The sequence below is a fragment of the Podarcis erhardii genome, assembly GCF_964252035.2.
Source record: "Podarcis erhardii genome assembly, chromosome: 7".
Classification (NCBI taxonomy): Eukaryota; Metazoa; Chordata; class Lepidosauria; order Squamata; family Lacertidae; genus Podarcis; species Podarcis erhardii.
Window position 1 is genome coordinate 85,264,472 of NC_138511.1, and position 17,425 is coordinate 85,281,896.

At 48.1% G+C, this 17,425-nt stretch overlaps 2 protein-coding genes across 2 annotated transcripts in view; both read left to right on the plus strand.

Moving 5' to 3' along the window:
• STRN4 (striatin 4) overlaps window positions 1-17,425 on the plus strand; it is a gene marked incomplete at its 5' end in the record, with an annotated part of 127,693 nt that overhangs the window by 60,468 nt on the left and 49,800 nt on the right. The window lies entirely within an intron of this gene.
• The window catches only part of PRKD2 (protein kinase D2), a 57,193-nt gene that overhangs the window by 3,015 nt on the left and 36,753 nt on the right, over window positions 1-17,425 (plus strand). The window contains exon 2 of the mRNA XM_081868817.1: window positions 16,439-16,577. Coding sequence (XP_081724943.1) covers window positions 16,439-16,577 — 139 coding nt within the window. The remainder of the gene's footprint in view (window positions 1-16,438; window positions 16,578-17,425) is intronic.

Sequence of the window (17,425 nt, forward strand, 5' to 3'; positions counted from 1 at the left end):
AAGGCCTGGTGGACCAGCTCTGTCTTGCAGGCCCTGCGGAAAGATGTCAAGTCCCGCAGGGCCCTGGTCTCTTGTGACAGAGCGTTCCACCAGATCGGGGCCACGGCCGAAAAAGCCCTGGCTCTGGTTGAGGCCAGCCTAACCTCCCTGTGGCCCGGGACCTCCAAGATGTTTTTGTTTGGAGACTGTAAGGTCCTCTGTGGGACATACCAGGAGAGGTGGTCCGTACATTTAAAGCACCCTGATATACCACTTTAAACAGCCCTGGCTTCCCCCAAAGAATCCTGGGAGTTGTAGTTTAAGGGTGCTGAGAGTTGTTAGATCACCCATATTTACAGAGCTGCAGTCTTCAGAGTTACCTGAGCAGAGGGAATTATTGATAGACCGCTCTGCGAATTGTAGCTCTGCAAACTCTTGACCCATTTCAGGTCCTTTAACAAACTACACTTCCCAGGATCCTTTGGGGCAAACTGTTCAAACTGGCGTCGCAGTGCTTTAAATGCATGTGGCCAGAATCTAGCCCAGTTTTTAAAATGAGAGGTGCTGGGGCTTAAGGCCGCGCCTGACAGGCCCTCTTTCAAAATTCAGACAGGCAGAGATAGGACTCTCTGAGGTAGGTGAGAGGGACCTTAATGCATGCTCAGAGGCACTCTTGTTTTGCATGTTCTCAAGGCCGGATGAGGCGGAAGTTATTTCTGAGCTGTGTGGGGAATCCTGGCGAACCCATTACATAAATAAATGTAAAATACAAATTTCTAATCTTCAGGGGGTAAGTACCACTAGTTTCCTAGGCCGAAAGAGCACCACCGTTCCATTCGTACCAGGCTGACACCTGCAAATTTGGGGGAACCCCTGGGGTTTGAGCAATCTTTATCTTGCGGGGGGAAGCACCCAAAAGGGGGGACAACACCTCAAACTGAGAGGAAGGGAGCAAGCAATGGAGTCGCTGGAATCCTGCAGTAACTCAGCACTGCAACATTCTGTCGCAGTTCCTTTTCGTCGCAGCCCTAATATTTACATAGCTCTTTTTGAGTCGCGCTTTGCATAAACGATCTCAATAATCTTTGCAACGGTCTTGCAAGATAGGGTCAGGCGTTCCCGAAGTGAAGGGGGCGTGAGACTCATACCGAGAATAGCGGTTTCTCCAAAGGCCACGTACCACATCTGTGGCTGAGAGATGGGTGATCGCGCCACCGCCGGCCACTGCATTGCCTGGACTTTCCCCCCTCCTCTCCCAGCCGGTCCAGGGCCCCTCGTGCTATATATACAAGTATTTTATGTTTCAGCAAAGGAGCGGAAACAGCAGCCAAGACGCTGGCTGCCTCTCTCCCCTCTGAGCAGGAAAGGGAAGTGTCCCTGGTTCCGAGAGGCCGAGCGATAATCTTTGGGATGTCTCCAGGATGGGAGCGTCCCTCGTCCACATCCTTTAGGAAACTAGGAAACATCCTTGCCAGGGAGAGTTAAGTCAAGCCGGGTATTAAGAAACAGGCAAGCCTCCTTCTCCGAGTCACACAGACCCCTCTGCCATCCCAAACTGCAGATTTGCAGCTGATAAACTGTGGAACTCCCCGCACCAGTTTCTAGAAACTAGAGGGAGTGGAGATTTGCTTGGGCCCTGCAAGCTCTTCTACGTTCTTCATGTCCATTCTGGTCTTTTTGCTCCAAACTATTCCGTAAACTTCATTCCCTAACACTGGGCTTAAAAAAAAATCCATCTCGAATCAATATTATCAAAGTTCCGCCCTTAGGCAATCTGAACTCTGGGTTATGCAGATTGAAAGTCAATTTGCATAATCTTTTCTATTTTGCATGTTAACTTCCCTTTTTCTCGCTCATTCATTCTGATTGTAGTTGTCATGGGGAGAGCAGAAGTCACCTCCTGCTACAACTAAAACTTGCTCAACCGCCTTCCCGGCTTTTGCAATGTCTATCAGCTTTCCATGAGGACTAGAAACCTGCTTCTTGTTGGCTTGAATTGAGGCTGAGGTTCTTGGGAAGCTGGATCCTGTCTCCGCTGCCACATTCTGGGCTCGTCTAAAGCCCTGCAGACAACTAAACTTCCTTAGTTCATTCTCTGCGTGGTCCATCTCTGCAATTTCTGTTTCAGGGAGGCAAGGCAAATGTGAGCCGCCACCAAAAAGGCCCTGTCGTCAGACCTGTCAATCATATCTCCAGCGGAGACGGGGCAGGAAGGAGGGCTTTAGGAGCTCATCTTAACGCCAGGGCAGGTTCACCCGGGCAAAAGCCAGTCCTCTGTTTTTCATCGCTGATCCTTGCTTTGAAGCAAGCAAAGCGGCAACACAGAAGATGGTGCTTTTGAGCATGTGCAGAATTTTGGAGGGCTAGGCTTTGGGGAAATAGCAAGGGGCAGGAAGAGGTTTACAAACTGTCCTGGTCTGTTATTTTGCCCTCAGCAGCGTCCTTCCCCATACGCTTGAATGAGGCAGGCTTATTTAGGGGGTGCCCAGCAGGCTGTGGAGCATGTGCAGAGCTCTGATCTCCCAACAGACATGATTGGCTAGAGGACTGAGGAGGAAGAGCCAGAGAGCTGTAGTTGCTGTGTGCCCACTTCACATCTGTTTGAGCCTTGAACATGCGGGAAGCGAATTCGAATCCTGCTTCTCCAGATATCATTTAGGAGGGCCGCGTCCCTACCATCCATTTAAAGCATTCTTACCCTGCATTAAACCGTCGTGGAGAATCCTAGGATCCGTATGTGATGACCTTGCAGAGCTACAATTCCCAGCACCCTGAAACTGCAGTTCCCAGGATTCTTCATGACGGCTAAAGTGGCGTAAAGGGACTCCTGACCATGAGGTCCAGTCGTGGCCGACTCTGGGGTTGCGACGCTCATCTCGCTTTATTGGCCGAGGGAGCCGGCGTGCAGCTTCCGGGTCATGTGGCCAGCATGACTAAGCCACTTCTGGCAAACCAGAGCAGTGCACAGAAACACCGTTTACCTTCCCGCTGGAGCGGTACCTATTAATCTACTTGCACTTTGACATGCTTTCGAACTGCTAGGTGGACAGGAGCAGGGACCGAGCAACGGGAGCTCACCCTGTCGCGGGGATTCGAACCGCCAACCTTCTGATCGGCAAGTCCTAGGCTCTGTGGTTTAACCCACAGCGCCACCCGTGTCCCTAAAGTGGCATAAGAGGGCTTTAAATCTGAGGTGTGGCTGTCCTCCTTTGGGAAGCGTTTAAAAACAAAGGGAGATGGCGTCTGCCCACAGCGGTCTCGCTGCTTTTAAGGCTGACAGCTTGGCTACGCGTTGAACCTCCATGTTGGGAGGCAGTCTATCTCTGAATTCCAGGTGTTGTCTTGGGAGCAAGAATTCCTGGTGCTGTGGACCCGCAGAGCACACCCACACCACATGTTTCAAAGCATGTAGTCTTCCCTTAGTCCTGGGAACTGTAGCTCACCCATCCCAGAACTACAATTCCCAGCGCCCTTAAGAAACTACAATTCCCAGGATTGGGGTTTTTTTTTGGGGGGGAGCTTTAAATGTGTGCTGCAGCTGTGACCCTTTTGCGCCTTTCTTCTCCTCCACTGTCTTCTCTGCTGGCCAACGACAGTTCTCTCGCAGAACTATAATTCCCAGGATTCCTGAGATTGCTGCCTTGCAGCGGGTGGGACCAGATGACCCATGGGGTCCCTCCCAACTCAACAATTCTATGATTTTTTGGGGGGAGAAGCCGGGTGCTTTATAACTGTATGCTGTGGTCGCCGCCTTAGTTTCACCCACCGAGGCAATGTTCCTGTTCCCTTGCCCTTCATTTATTTTGGGATACGGCACCCCTATGACAACAGGACGTCTCCATCCCTTTGTTGTTGTTGTTTAGTCGTTTAGTCGTGTCCGACTCTTCGTGACCCATGGACCAGAGCACGCCAGGCACTCCTGTCTTCCACTGCCTCCCGCAGTTTGGTCAAACTCATGCTAGTAGCTTCGAGAACACTGTCCCACCATCTTGTCCTCTGTCATCCCCTTCTTCTTGTGCCCTCCATCTTTCCCAACATCAGGGTCTTTTCCAGGGAGTCTTCTCTTCTCATGAGGTGGCCAAAGTATTGGAGTCTCAGCTTCAGGATCTGTCCTTCCAGTGAGCACTCAGGGCTGATTTCCTTCAGAATGGAGAGGTTTGATCTTCTTGCAGTCCATGGGACTCTCAAGAGTCTCCTCCAGCACCAGAATTCAAAAGCATCAATTCTTCGGCGATCAGCCTTCTTTATGGTCCAGCTCTCACTTCCATACATCACTACTGGGAAGACCATAGCTTTAACTATACGGACCTTTGTTGGCAAGGTGATGTCTCTGCTTTTTAAGATGCTGTCTAGGTTTTTCATTGCTTTTCTCCCAAGAAGCAGGCGTCTTTTAATTTCGTGACTGCTATCACCATCTGCAATGATCATGGAGCCCAAGAAAGTAAAAACTCTCATTGCCTCCATTTCTTCCCCTTCTATTTGCCAGGAGTTGATGGGACCAGTGGCCGTGATCTTCGTTTTTTTGATGCTGAGCTTCAGACCATATTTTGCGCTCTCCTCTTTCACCCTCATTAAAAGGTTCTTTAATTCCTCCTCACTTTCTGCCATCAAGGCTGAAATAATATGCGTTTTTCCCAGCCAGTCTGTTTCTTCATGTTTCTCATCTTTCTAGAATTTCAGCTTGGACTGAGGACGGGAATGACCAGAAGTGACTTATTAGAGTGTTTTCTTCTGTAGAGAAATAGTTGCTGAAATAATAATGCGTGTGAACTCCTTGGGGCAGAGACCTACCTCTGTCTCTCCCTCTGTTTCCGTTCCTTTGCATTGCTCTGTCAACAATAATGCAGGGTATTTTTAATTTTGGGGGTGGGCGGTGCAGGAATAATATTGTCCCCTGGCTCTGGGAACCTGTTGCTTAGATGCAGGGAAGGCCTTGGGTTTTTTTCCTCCTCCTCCTCCTCCTCCTCGCACCTGGGGCCGCCTTGTCCTTCTCCATCTTGGCTCTCGCTTTGAATAGAGGGCTGTTCCCTCTTTCATGACTCACAAACAGGCAGCTCTTTCTCTTGGGCTCACCCAGGCCTGGCTTGGCTGCCTTTATTGCCTGCTATTATTGAGGCCGTTTCCTGCCCGCCAGGAACACTTTGGGCTGCCGGGAGAGGAGGTTCAGGAGGGAAGTGTGTGACTCAGGCCCTTAACTGCTGCCTCGCTGGGCCCAGGTGCCCCAGGGTGGCGGATTCGAGAGCCGCTTCCTCCCAGCCCGTCCCCCTCACCTGGGAAAGCCCGGGGTGGAGTTTCCCTGCCCCTGCTATACCAGAGCATACTGGGTAGACGAGCTCATGCAGAGTTTCATAAAGGCATAGAATCTTTGAGTTGCCGAGCTGGAAGGGGTACCCAAAGGCCATGTAATCTGACCCCTTGCAGGACCTGAATAATAATAATAATATAATAATAATTTATTATTTATACCCTGCCCATCTGGCTGGGTTTCAGCCACTCTCGGTGGCTTCCAATGGAATATTAAAATAAAAAAACCTATTAAACATTAAAAGCTTCCCTAAACAGGGCTGCCTTCAGATGTCTTCTAAAAATCTGGTAGTTGTTCTTCTCTTTGACATCTGGTGGGAGGGCATTCCACAGGGAGGGCGCCACCACCGAGAAGGCTCTCTGCCTGGTTCCCTGTAACTTGGCTTCTCGCAGGGAGGGAACCACCAGAAGGCCCTCGGAGCTGGACCTCAGTGTCCGGGTAGAACGATGGAGGTGGAGATGCTCCTTCAGGTATACTGGACCGAGGCCGTATAGGGCTTTAAAGGTCAGCACCAACACTTTGAATTGTGCTCAGAAATGTACTGGGAGCCAATGCACATCTCTCAGGACTGGTGTTATATGGTCCCGGCGGCCACTCCCAGTCACCAGTCTAGCTGCCGCATTCTGGATTAGTTGTAGTTTCCGGGTCACCTTCAAAGGCAGCCCCACACAGAGTGCAATGCAGTAGTCTAAGCGGGAGATAACTAGAGCATGCACCACTCTGGCGAGACAGTCTGTGGGCAGGTAGGGTCTCAGCCTGCGTACCAGGTGGAGTTGGCAGACAGCCGCCCTGGACACAGAATTGACCTGTGCCTCCATGGACAGCTGTGAGTCCAAAATGACTCCCAGGCTACGCACCTGGTCCTTCAGGGGCACAGTTACCCCACTCAGGACCAGGGAGTCCTCCACACCCTCCCGCCCCCAGTCTAACCCTTTGCAGCCATGAAAGAGAATCGCAGAATAAGAAGACCCAGCTGCTGGTTCAATCCAGTCTCTTGTTCTCACAGTGGCCAACCGGGTGCCCGTAATGGGAAGCCACCCAGATTGGTGGTCATCGCTGCCTCAAGTGTGAGTGAGTTCCATAGGTTAACCATGCGCCTTGTGAAAAAGGACTTCTGACCTGAATCTTCCAGCATTCAGTTTCATTGCATGCCCACAGCTTCTAGCGTTAGCAGAGAGGGAGGAAAAACTCTCCTCTGCCCAGTTTCGTCATGCCAGGCATAATTTTATAAACTTCTATCCTGTTCCTTTTTCCTCGCCATCTCTCCAAACCACTGGTTCTCAGCTTCCCCAACCCACCTTTGGGCCACACTTTCAGAATACCGTATTTTTCCGTGTACAGTGGTACCTCGGGTTAAGTACTAAATTCATTCCGGAGATCAGTTCTTAACCTGAAACTGTTCTTAACCTGAAGCACCACTTTAGTTAATGGGGCCTCCTGCTGCTGCCGCGCCGCCGGAGCACGATTTCTGTTCTTATCCTGAAGCAAAGTTCTTAACCTGAAGCACTATTTCTGGGTTAGCGGAGTCTGTAACCCGAAGCATATGTAACCCGAGGTACCACTGTATAAGACTAGGCTTTCCCCTTAAAAAATAATGTCCAAAATTTGGGGGTGTCTTATACACGGGGGCCATCTTCCCCCATTTTCTTAAATCAGAGTCCCCCAAAGTAGGGGACTTCTTATACATGGGGGCGTCTTATAGATGGGAAAATACAGTGTTTTTTTTTATTCTAGCCACACCCATTTTCAATAAAAAAATTCCTTCCAGTAGCACCGTAGAGACCAACTAAGTTAGTTCTAGGTATGAGCTTTCGTGTGCATGCACACTTCTTCACATACACTTTTTTTTCAATCGATAGCTGTGCCTGATTTGAACCTAGAGCACAACTGCTTTATAAGAAAACAATACGTGAGCCTATTACATACGTACCTTAAATATCTGTACAACTCAACGTGTGAGCTTGCAGTATCATCCCTTGACGTTCTTGCCCTCATTTTGGAAAGATATTGATCCATTTTTTGCAAATTAAAAACAAAAAAACATTTTGATACTAGACTATACTGAAATGATTAAATGCCACTTTTGCCCGTCGCTGAATCTTCCTGTCACACCTTTTGAGAAATAAAAATAAATAAATCCCAAACTCTGCAACCTTTGTTTATAGGGGAATCGCTCTGCCCCCTCGATCAATCATTTCCTGGAAGCTGGATGCAGCCTTCATCAGAATCAGAACACCCCCCCCCAAAGCTTTGTACAGATGTTGTGCCCAACTCGCGGCTGGGCATCCTTTGCCCTGCAACCTGGGCACCCGACCCGCAGCTGGAGAGCTGGGTGGGAAAGCCCGTCTCAGCGCTCTCCTTGCAGCAGCTACGCCCTCCTGCCTGTCCCTCTTGCCCAGTGTTTGGTGGTAAAGGGACCCCCAACCATTAGCTCCAGTTGTGGCCAACTCTGGGGTTGCAGCGCTCATCTCGCTTTACTGGCCGAGGGAGCCGGCGTACAGCTTCCGGGTCATGTGGCCAGCATGACTAAGCCGCTTCTGGAGAACCAGAGCAGTGCACGGAAACGCCGTTTACCTTCCCGCCGGAGTGGTACCTATTTATCTACTTGGACTGGCGTGCTTTCGAACTGCTAGGTTGGCAGGAGCAGGAACTGTGCAACGGGAGCTCACCCCGTCGCAGGGGGCCGGTCCACTGTCCCTCAGACCTTTTGGAGGGGGGGGCGGACTATATTTTTTAGGGGGAAAGAACGAATTCCTATGCCCCACAAAAAACCCAGAGATGCATTTTAAATAAAAAGCACACATTCTACTCATGTAAAAACACGCTGATTACTGGACCGTCCATGGGTCAGATTTAGAAGGAGATTGGGCCGGATCCTGCCTACCCATGGCCTACCCATGGCCAGGTGTGTCACTTAGAGAAGAATCTGAAATATTTCCCTCGAAGCTTGGATTCGATTTGTTCCGGATGGTTTGAATGTGTTGAGAATCGCTTTGAGAATTGTTCTTTAAAATACACAGCGGTGTAGAAATATTCATAATAAATTGCATTGCAAAAATGCAACAACCCAACAGCGCCTAGGCCAGGCATCCCCAACCTTCGGCCCTCCAGATGTTTTGGACTACAATTCCCATCATTCCTGACTACTGGTCCTGTTAGCTAGGAATCATGGGAGCTGTAGGCCAAAACATCTGGAGGGCCGAAGGTTGGGGATGCTTGGCCCTAGACACTCTGTCGTGGTGACTGCGAAATAGGCCGATTAGATTATGTATCTTGAGTTTCTCACACTACCCCTGTACCTGGAACTTCCATTCCTGGTGGCATAATGAGACCAGTATCTGAATTTTAGCATATTTGTTTTGCTTCATCCCTTCTCAGTCTGATGAGGATTATGCTGCTGTGGTAAATTGAGGATTAGATTTTCAATATATATAACTCTGTGGGAAGCCTTGTGTTTTTTTGGAGACAGCATCCAGGGGCCCCATTTCCCGCACCCAGGGCACATTAAATTGTGATTAATTTGAAAGGCTAAAAATAATTAGCTTAATTTAAATGCCTGCTCATCACTAAATTCATTCATATGCATGTAGTTTTCTTTCAGAATCACGTTCCTTAAAATTGGAACTTATCTTTTATAAGGGTTTTTTTCCGGTAACTATTTTTTAAATTGCAGTTTTAGAAAGGATTACACAAAAGAGAGAGAGAAAAATATATATATAGGGGGCATTTTAAGCAACAAGAGGCAACAAGTGTTTTGTATTGCTGTCTTGTTCTGCATTATTTTAGAAATCATTCCAGGCTTGCATATTTAGAAGTATTTCAGCTCGATTTGATGCTAAGGCTCAGTTATTTGAATTCTAAATCATTATGTCCCTTCTAGCTGATCAGTTGTGGAACAGCTTTGAATTCATTTGCATAATGGAATATATTAGTGTTTCCTTCATGTCAGTGAAATAATGGCGCCGCCTCACGCATCCTCTTATGTTTTGTTGTGAACCTCCCTGTGATCGTTGGATGAGGCTGGTGTACAAATTTAATAAACCGTAGAATTGCCCGGGACGTCAGGGACCACGGGGGTCATCTAGTCCAGCCCCTGCAACGCGGGGACATTTTTGCCCAATATGGGTCTCAGACCCATGACCCTGAGATTAAGAGTCTCATGCTATACCAACTGAGCTATCCCAGCAGACTGCTGTTAATGATGATGATGATGATGATGATAATAATAATAATAATAATAATAATGTTTTAATACAACTAGATTTTTAAACTATAATCTTTCATGTGTTTTTAGCTTTTTTTGCATTTTATCTGTGTTTTAATTTGCGTAAGCCGCCTTGAGTGACTGGGAAAAGGGCAAGATGTTAATAGTAATAGTCGTAAATCAAATTATCATTATCATTATTATTATTATTTTATTCATTTTTTAATATATCATTTTCAACAGTCATTCAGCATAGGTCACATCTTACACAGTTTTTTTTTTTTTTGGACTTCCATCAACCACACCTGAAAATTTTCCAATTTTTTCACTTCAGTTACATTTCTTAGTCTCACTATTGCTTTTAATTATCTTATCTATTGACTCTCTCATCATGGCCTTCCTTACAATATTTCATATATCCCTCCTTACAAAACTTCTTGCAGTCCTACCAGCGTAATTTGTTGATTACAGTTGCTCTTCAAATAATTTGTATACTTTTCCCAATCTTCTGTGAATCTCTGGTCCCGCAGGTTTCGAATCCTTCCTGTCATCTTACCTAATTCTGCATAGTCCATTCATTTCATCTCCCATTCTCCTTTCGTCGGTAATTCTTCTTGTTTCCATTTCTGTGCCAACAATACTCTTAGTAAATTAAATTATCTTGTGCCTGCTTTGTCAGGGATAGGTGGGATTTGCTTTCTGGGCAAAGAGTGTTTTTTCTGGGATGCCCCCACCAACCCCTATTTCCTGTAACAAACAGTGCAAGCTGTACTGGGGGATCATTGTGTTCCCTTACTCCACCCTCCAACTGCCTATATGCATTGATTATTCTTATTCTTATTATTATTGGGGATGGAGGATCAATGCTGCTCAACACTCCAACAGATCAAATAATGGCGGGTGTGTGCCAACCGGGAGCCTTTGAGGAGCACGTACATTCCCCTCTCTACATCCTCTCTTGGCTTATGGCTTGGAAACTGACTTATGGGAGAGCTTTTCCCCCATGCAATTTTAAGTGTGTTTATCCGTGCCGCGTGGGCTTGCTGGTCGAGAGGTCGGCGGTTCGAATCCCCGCAACGGGGTAAGCTCCCGTTGCTCGGTCCCAGCTTCCAACCTAGCAGTTCAAAAGCACCCCAGTGCAAGTAGATATATAGGTACTGCTCCAGCGTGAAGGTAAACGGCGTTTCCATGCGCTGCTCTTGGGCTTGCCGATCAGAAGGTTGGTGGTTCGAATCCCCGCGACGGGGTGAGCTCCTGTTGCTCGGTCCCAGCTCCTGCCAACCTAGCAGTTCGAAAGCATACCAGTGCAAGTAGATAAATAGGTACCACTCCGGCTGGAAGGTAAATGGCGCTCTGACTTCCATCGTGGTGTCCCGTTGCGCCAGAAGCGGCTTAGTCACGCTGGCCACATGACACAGAAAAACTGTCTGCGGACAAACGCCGGCTCCCTTGGCCTGTAACGCGAGATGAGCGCCGCAACCCCAGAGTCGTTCACGACTGGACTTAATTGTCAGAGGTCCTTTACCTCAACAAAGGTCCGTATAGTTAAAGCTATGCTTTTCCCAGTAGTGATGTATGGAAGTGAGAGCTGGACCATAAAGAAGGCTGATTGCTGAAGAATTGATGCTTTTGAATTCTGGTGCTGGAGGAGACTCTTGAGAGTCCCATGGACTGCAAGAAGATCAAACCTCTCCATTCTGAAGGAAATCAGCCCTGAGTGCTCACTGGAAGGACAGATCCTGAAGCTGCGGCTCCAAGACTTTGGCCACCTCATGAGAAGAGAAGACTCCCTGGAAAAGACCCTGATGTTGGGAAAGATGGAGGGCACAAGGAGAAGGGGGCGACAGAGGACGAGATGGTGGGACAGTGTTCTCGAAGCTACTAACATGAGTCTGACCAAACTGCAGGAGGCAGTGGAAGACAGGAGTGCCTGGCGTGCTCTGGTCCATGGGGTCACGAAGAGTTAGACACAACTAAATGACTAAACAACAACAACAACAGAAGCATTTGCCGCTCTTTTAATGACTCCCCTCCCCAAAAGCGGCCACCTGAGGCAGTTGCCTCGCTCTGTCTAATGGTGGGGCCGGCTTCGTGTGGAAGCAAGACGTTCTGAAATCTGTGGTCAGTCTGTCTAAGGGAGCACCTTGGACTACAACTCCCCATCAGCCTCAGCCAGCGCAATTGGGAGTTTTAGCCTGTGGTGGGTGATGGGAGTTGTAGTTCACAACAGACCGGCAAAAGCCGGAGATCACACAACTGAGAGTGGACCCCGTGGTTCCTTCTGCATTCACAACTGCAATTTCTGGTGGTGGGTTTTTAACCCTTTTGTTGGTGCGCCTCTAATGAGTGCCATACCAGTGCAATTTCCCTGTGTCTTTCCCCAAAATGCTCTGGCCTCTAAGGACTCCCTGTTTTAGAGGAACTGGATTTTTGAAAAGTAAAGAGCTTGCAGCAGTGGATTCCACAGTTTCCCCGGCACAAGTCATGGCTTGTTTGCTTACTTGTTTATTGCATTTCTAGCCTGCCTTTTCTTCAAGTAGCTCAAAGTGGTTCTGCCACTCCTCATTTAACCCTCACAACGACCCTGAGAGGGATGTTGGTCACCCATCGATCTTCATGGCCAAGTGGGGATTTGAACCCTGGTCTCCCAGGTCCTCGTCGAGCACTCTAACCACTGAACCATGCTGACTCTCACTTGCACTGTTTCAGAGGATCCGAAGTGAAAATCTTGTGGCAGTGAATTCCATAGGCTCCCCAGGATAAGGGTCGTTCTTATGCACATGAATTTTTTTAAAAAAATGGTTGGGGGGGGGGAGGGAGCATGGAGAGGAGCCAGTTCCTCTCGCTTGCGATGAAATCATAAAGATCTCTCCGCTTTAAGGAGGAAGGAAGGAGGAGTTCAGAGGTCAACTGAAACGAACAAAGCGTTTCAGATGGGGTACCTTTGAGAGTTAAAAATAACTGCCGGGATTTGCATAGCGTCTCACTACAACCAGAAAGATTGAAAGGCTGAACGTTGCTCCTTCCCTGAGCTTGCGCGAAACGTCTCTTCTCCTCGGCTGCCTTCCCTTAAAAACACACACACACACACACACACACCATCCATCTTTGCAAGACAGGTGTTTGTCTGCTGCTGTCTGACAGCCTTTGAGATGAGCCACACCTGAAACGTTTTCTTGGTGCCTGAATATATGCATGCGTGCATGTGTATATATTCCTTGCCTCTGACAACGAATTACTGCAGGAGAGCAGCAATCTTTTTAGGAAATATGGCTATATTTGGATTTTTGAAGCGAGTGAGAGGAGCGCCACCCCCTACCCCAGAAAGAGAGAGGCTTAATTATTAATTGTTCAGCATTACATTGGCACCTTGGGTTAAGAACTTAATTCGTTCTGGAGGTCTGTTCTTAACCTGAAGCACCACTTTAGCTAATGGGGCCTCCTCCTGCTGCTGCTACCGCGCCGCTGCTGCGCAATTTCTGTTCTCATCTTGAAGCAAAGTTCTTAATCTGAGGGACTATTTCTGGGTTAGCGGAGTCAGTAATCTGAAGTGTATGTAACCTGAAGCATCTGTAACCCGAGGTACCACTGTACAATAAACATTGAGAGATCTTAGAAGTTTTCTTATGCCTGCATAGGAGAAGGAAATTAGAACTGTGTTATCCGCATATAAGGGAACTGGGAGAGGTGTACCAGCTAATTTAGGGGGGTGGGCATTTTCTTTCTCCATGTTTCCTAAAGGTAAAGGTAAAGGTAAAGGGACCCCTGACCATTAGGTCCAGTCGTGGCCGACTCTGGGATTGCGGCGCTCATCTCTCTTTACTGGCCGAGGGAGCCGGTGTACAGCTTCCGGGTCATGTGGCCGGCATGACTAAGCCGCTTCTGGTGAACCAGAGCAGCACACGGAAACGCTGTTTACCTTCCCGCCGGAGTGGTACCTACTTATCTACTTGCACTTTGACGTGCTTTCAAACTGCTAGGTTGGCAGGAGCGGGGACAGAGGAACGGGAGCTCATCCCGTGGCGGGGATTCGAACCGCCAACCTTCTGATCGGCAAGTCCTAGGTTCTGTGGTTTAACCCACAGCGCCGGGTTATAAAGACTAGGACTAGCCGCCTGAGAAACAGTTTCTATCCAAATGTGATTTTGGTTTTAAACGCAGTGTAAGGTAGTCTCTGTGGGAGTATATTGTATTCAATTATGGGGTATCAGAGTTTTTAGGGGGTCAACCAGGCTGGGATAGCAGGCTTGTTGCTTTTTTGAATGTCTCATGTAGATTTTTTCAATTTCGTTGTTCTGTATGGGACAATGACAATAAAGATTATTGTATCGTATCTGCCATGGATGTTTTAGCTGAGATTCCTGCTTTGCAGGGGGTTGGACTAGTTGACCTATGGAGTTCCCTTCCGACTATATGATTCCATGAGCTGAAAAGCTCTGTTTTAGCAACAGTTTTTCCATGGAAACTGCTTTGTGCTACAGGAGCAGCCCAGCGCCTTGCGCTGCGGTTCCCAGGCACCCGACAAACCAGCTGGCTGCTGGGTGCTTGGGACATGCTGCTGGCAGACTTTCACTGCGGGCGGAACGACCCACCCATCAATCACGTGGCCTCATGGTGACATTGGGTGACTGGTTGCCCCACTCACCTGTCAAAACCAGCCTGTGGGGCGGGAACGGATGAGGCTCCGGCCCACTGGCACAAAATAAAGTTTCTCCACCTAACCAAACTGTCATGCTCTCGACCCATTGCTTCAGCCGAGTCACTGCCCAATTAATGTAGCTGAAATCTCGTCGGCCCGCATTTTTAAGACCTGCCTCGAGTCCTGACGCATCAGTGACTCGCCCCAAAGAAAGGACCATCTGTCTTTTGGTTTCTGAAAGTTTCCCCGCCTGGCTGCCCAGAGCACATTGTTACTCACGGGGGAGCAACCCTGTTTGTAGCCAGAATCAGCACAGAGTATTGCTTTGGATTTCAAAAGTTTGCCGCTGCTGCGATTGACCTCCGGGTACACAAAGGACTCAAACCTGAAACCACCGCCAACTTGCAGAGACTTGTCTCTCTTTCCGTCTCCCTGCGGTGTCCCAGGGATGAACCTGCTACTTTCACCGCAACCCTGTTCAAACAGCATTCCGACTGTGCTGGAGTTAACTGAGCAACGGCCAAGTGCATTGAAGTGCATAGAAAGGGGAGGGGTGTCTTATTACACCAGTGATATTAGCTAAAATAAATGTTGGAAATGTAAAGAACAAAAGGATCAAGTAATAAATGTTGGAAATGTAAAGAAAAAGAAGGATCTTTTTATCACATGTGGTGGGAATGTAAGAAAGTGAAAAGCTTTTGGGAAATGATATATAATGAGATGAAAAAGATGTTGATATACACATTTATTAAAAAAAAAAACCAGGAGCATTTTTACTTGGCATTGTAGGGGAGGATGTTAACAGACAGGATAGTAAACTGTTTTTATATGCAATAACGGCAGCAAGAGTGTTATTGGCACAGAAATGGAAACAAGAAGAATTACCGACGAAATATGAATGGCAGATGAAATTAATGGACCATGCAGAATTGGATAAACTAACAGGAAGGATTCAAAACCTGTGGGACCAGAGATTCTCAGAGGACTGGAGCAATAATCCAGTATGGAGATTTTCATCAAAATCTGAGATGTAGTAGCTTTATTTTTTTTAAAAAACACACAATTGTGATGATCTGGAACAAACCCATTGGAGAAGGTAGCAGTGGTTGGCCAGACCTTGATGCCGGTTGCAAATGGAACCCCAAATCAGTCCAAGCTTTGGGGACCCCAAAATGCAGGTCTGTCACCGCTCCCACCCCTCCTCCCTGAAACCTTCGAAGTCCCTTTTTGCTCACCTGCCGCCCTCCAGATGTTTGGGACTACAACTCCCAGCAGGCTCGGGCTGATGGGAGTTATAGTCCAAAGCATTTGGAAGATGCACCAGGCCAGCAAAGCGTGCTTTGAAAATTCTTCTTCTTTTGATATACAGTGGTACCTCAGGTTACACACGCTTCAGGTTAAATATGCTTGAGGTTACAGACTCCGCTAACCCAGAAATAGTGCTTCAGGTTAAGAACTTTGCTTCAGGATGAGAACAGAAATCGTGTGGCAGCGGGAGGCCCCATTAGCTAAAGTGATGCTTCAGGTTAAGAACAGTTTCAGGTTAAGAACGGACCTCTGGAACGAATTAAGTACTTAACCTGAGGTACCACTGTATATTGATACACACACACCTTAGGGCAGTTCACAAGATGAAAATACAGTTATACCTTGGGTAGAAGTAGCTTCAGGATAAGTATTTTCGGGTTCCACGCTGCAGTGACCCGGAAGTAACGGAGCGCGTTACTTCCGGGTTTTGCCGCTTGCGCATGTGCAGACGGTCAAAATGACGTCACGTGCATGTGCGGAAGCGGCGAATTGCGACCTGCGCTCGTGCAAATGTGGGTTGCGTTCGCTTCTGGGTGCGAACAGCGCTCCGGAACGGATCCCGTACCACAGGTACCACTGTAGAGGATAAAAACACAAAATACTGTATTTTTTGCTCCATAAAACTCACTTTTCCCCTCCTAAAAAGTAAGGGGAAATGTGTGCGCGTCTTATGGAGCGAATGCAGGCTGCGCAGCTATCCCAGAAGCCAGAACAGCAAGAGGGATCGCTGCTTTCACTGCACAGCGATCCCTCTTGCTGTTCTGGCTCCTGAGATTCAGAATATTTTTTTTCATGTTTTCCTCCTCCAAAAACTAGGTGCGTCTTGTGGTCTGGTGCGTCTTATAGAGCGAAAAATACGGTGAATAGTTAGAGCAAAAACAAAGAGTGCCATGGCAACCTCTGCAACACAGTGGGAACTTTCTGTGTGCCAACCTTATGCCCACTTTGATCCCATGTTGTTTTTCCTGGCTCTCCCTATCCACCTCTGTCTCTTCCTTTGCAGTTCCCCGAGTGCGGATTCTACTGCCTCTATGACAAGATTCTGCTCTTCAAGCACGACCCGTCCTCGGCCAACATCTTGCAGCTGGTCCGGGCCGCCAGCGACATCCAGGAAGGGGACCTGGTGGAGGTGGTGCTCTCAGGTGAGCTGGCTTAGCGGAATCGTGAACTGGCTTGGCTGCGGGTCCCGCGCAGTGGCGGGTTGGGCTAGATGACCTTTGGGGGTCTGCCTTCCCGACTCGAAAATTCTACGATTCGAAGGGAACGTGCATTTACTCCTCATTTACTCCCCACAACAACCTTGGGAGGTAGGCTAGGCTGAGAGGCAGCGGCCGGCCCCCCAAGGCCGCCCAGTTTTCATCCCCCAAAAGTTTTTGATTTGGGTTTCTACAGAAATGAGGCTGCATGTTGTATTTTAATCTTGGTTTTAAGTTGTATTTGAATTAATTGTTTTTATACCTGGTGTTCGCCACCTTGAGCCCTTCTTGGCTGGGGAAGGCGAGGTATAAATAATAATAATAATAATAATAATAAAGAAATAAATTTTTATTTATACCCCGCCCTCCCCAGCCAAGACCAGGCTCTGGGCGGCTAACAACCAATAATAAAAACAAGTTGATTAAAATACAATTTAAAAGATTAAGATACAATATTAAAACAATTAGGGAGCAATCTCATCATAGGAGGAGAAAGGAAAAAGAAAAAGGGGGAGGGAATCAAGCTGATTCTGAGCCAAAGGCCAGATGGAACAACTCTGTCTTACAGGCCCTGTGGAAAGGGATCAGATTCCGCAGGAACCTGGTCTGAAGAGACAGAGCGTTCCACCAGGCGGGAGCCAGTGTTGAGAAGGCCCTGGCTCTGGTTGAGGCTAATCTAACTTCTTTAGGGCCCGGGAGCTCTAGGGTGTTGCTATATATGGACCTTAAGGTCCTCTGTGGGGCATACCAGGAGAGGCGATCCCGTAGGTACGAGGGTCCTAGGCCGTGAAGGG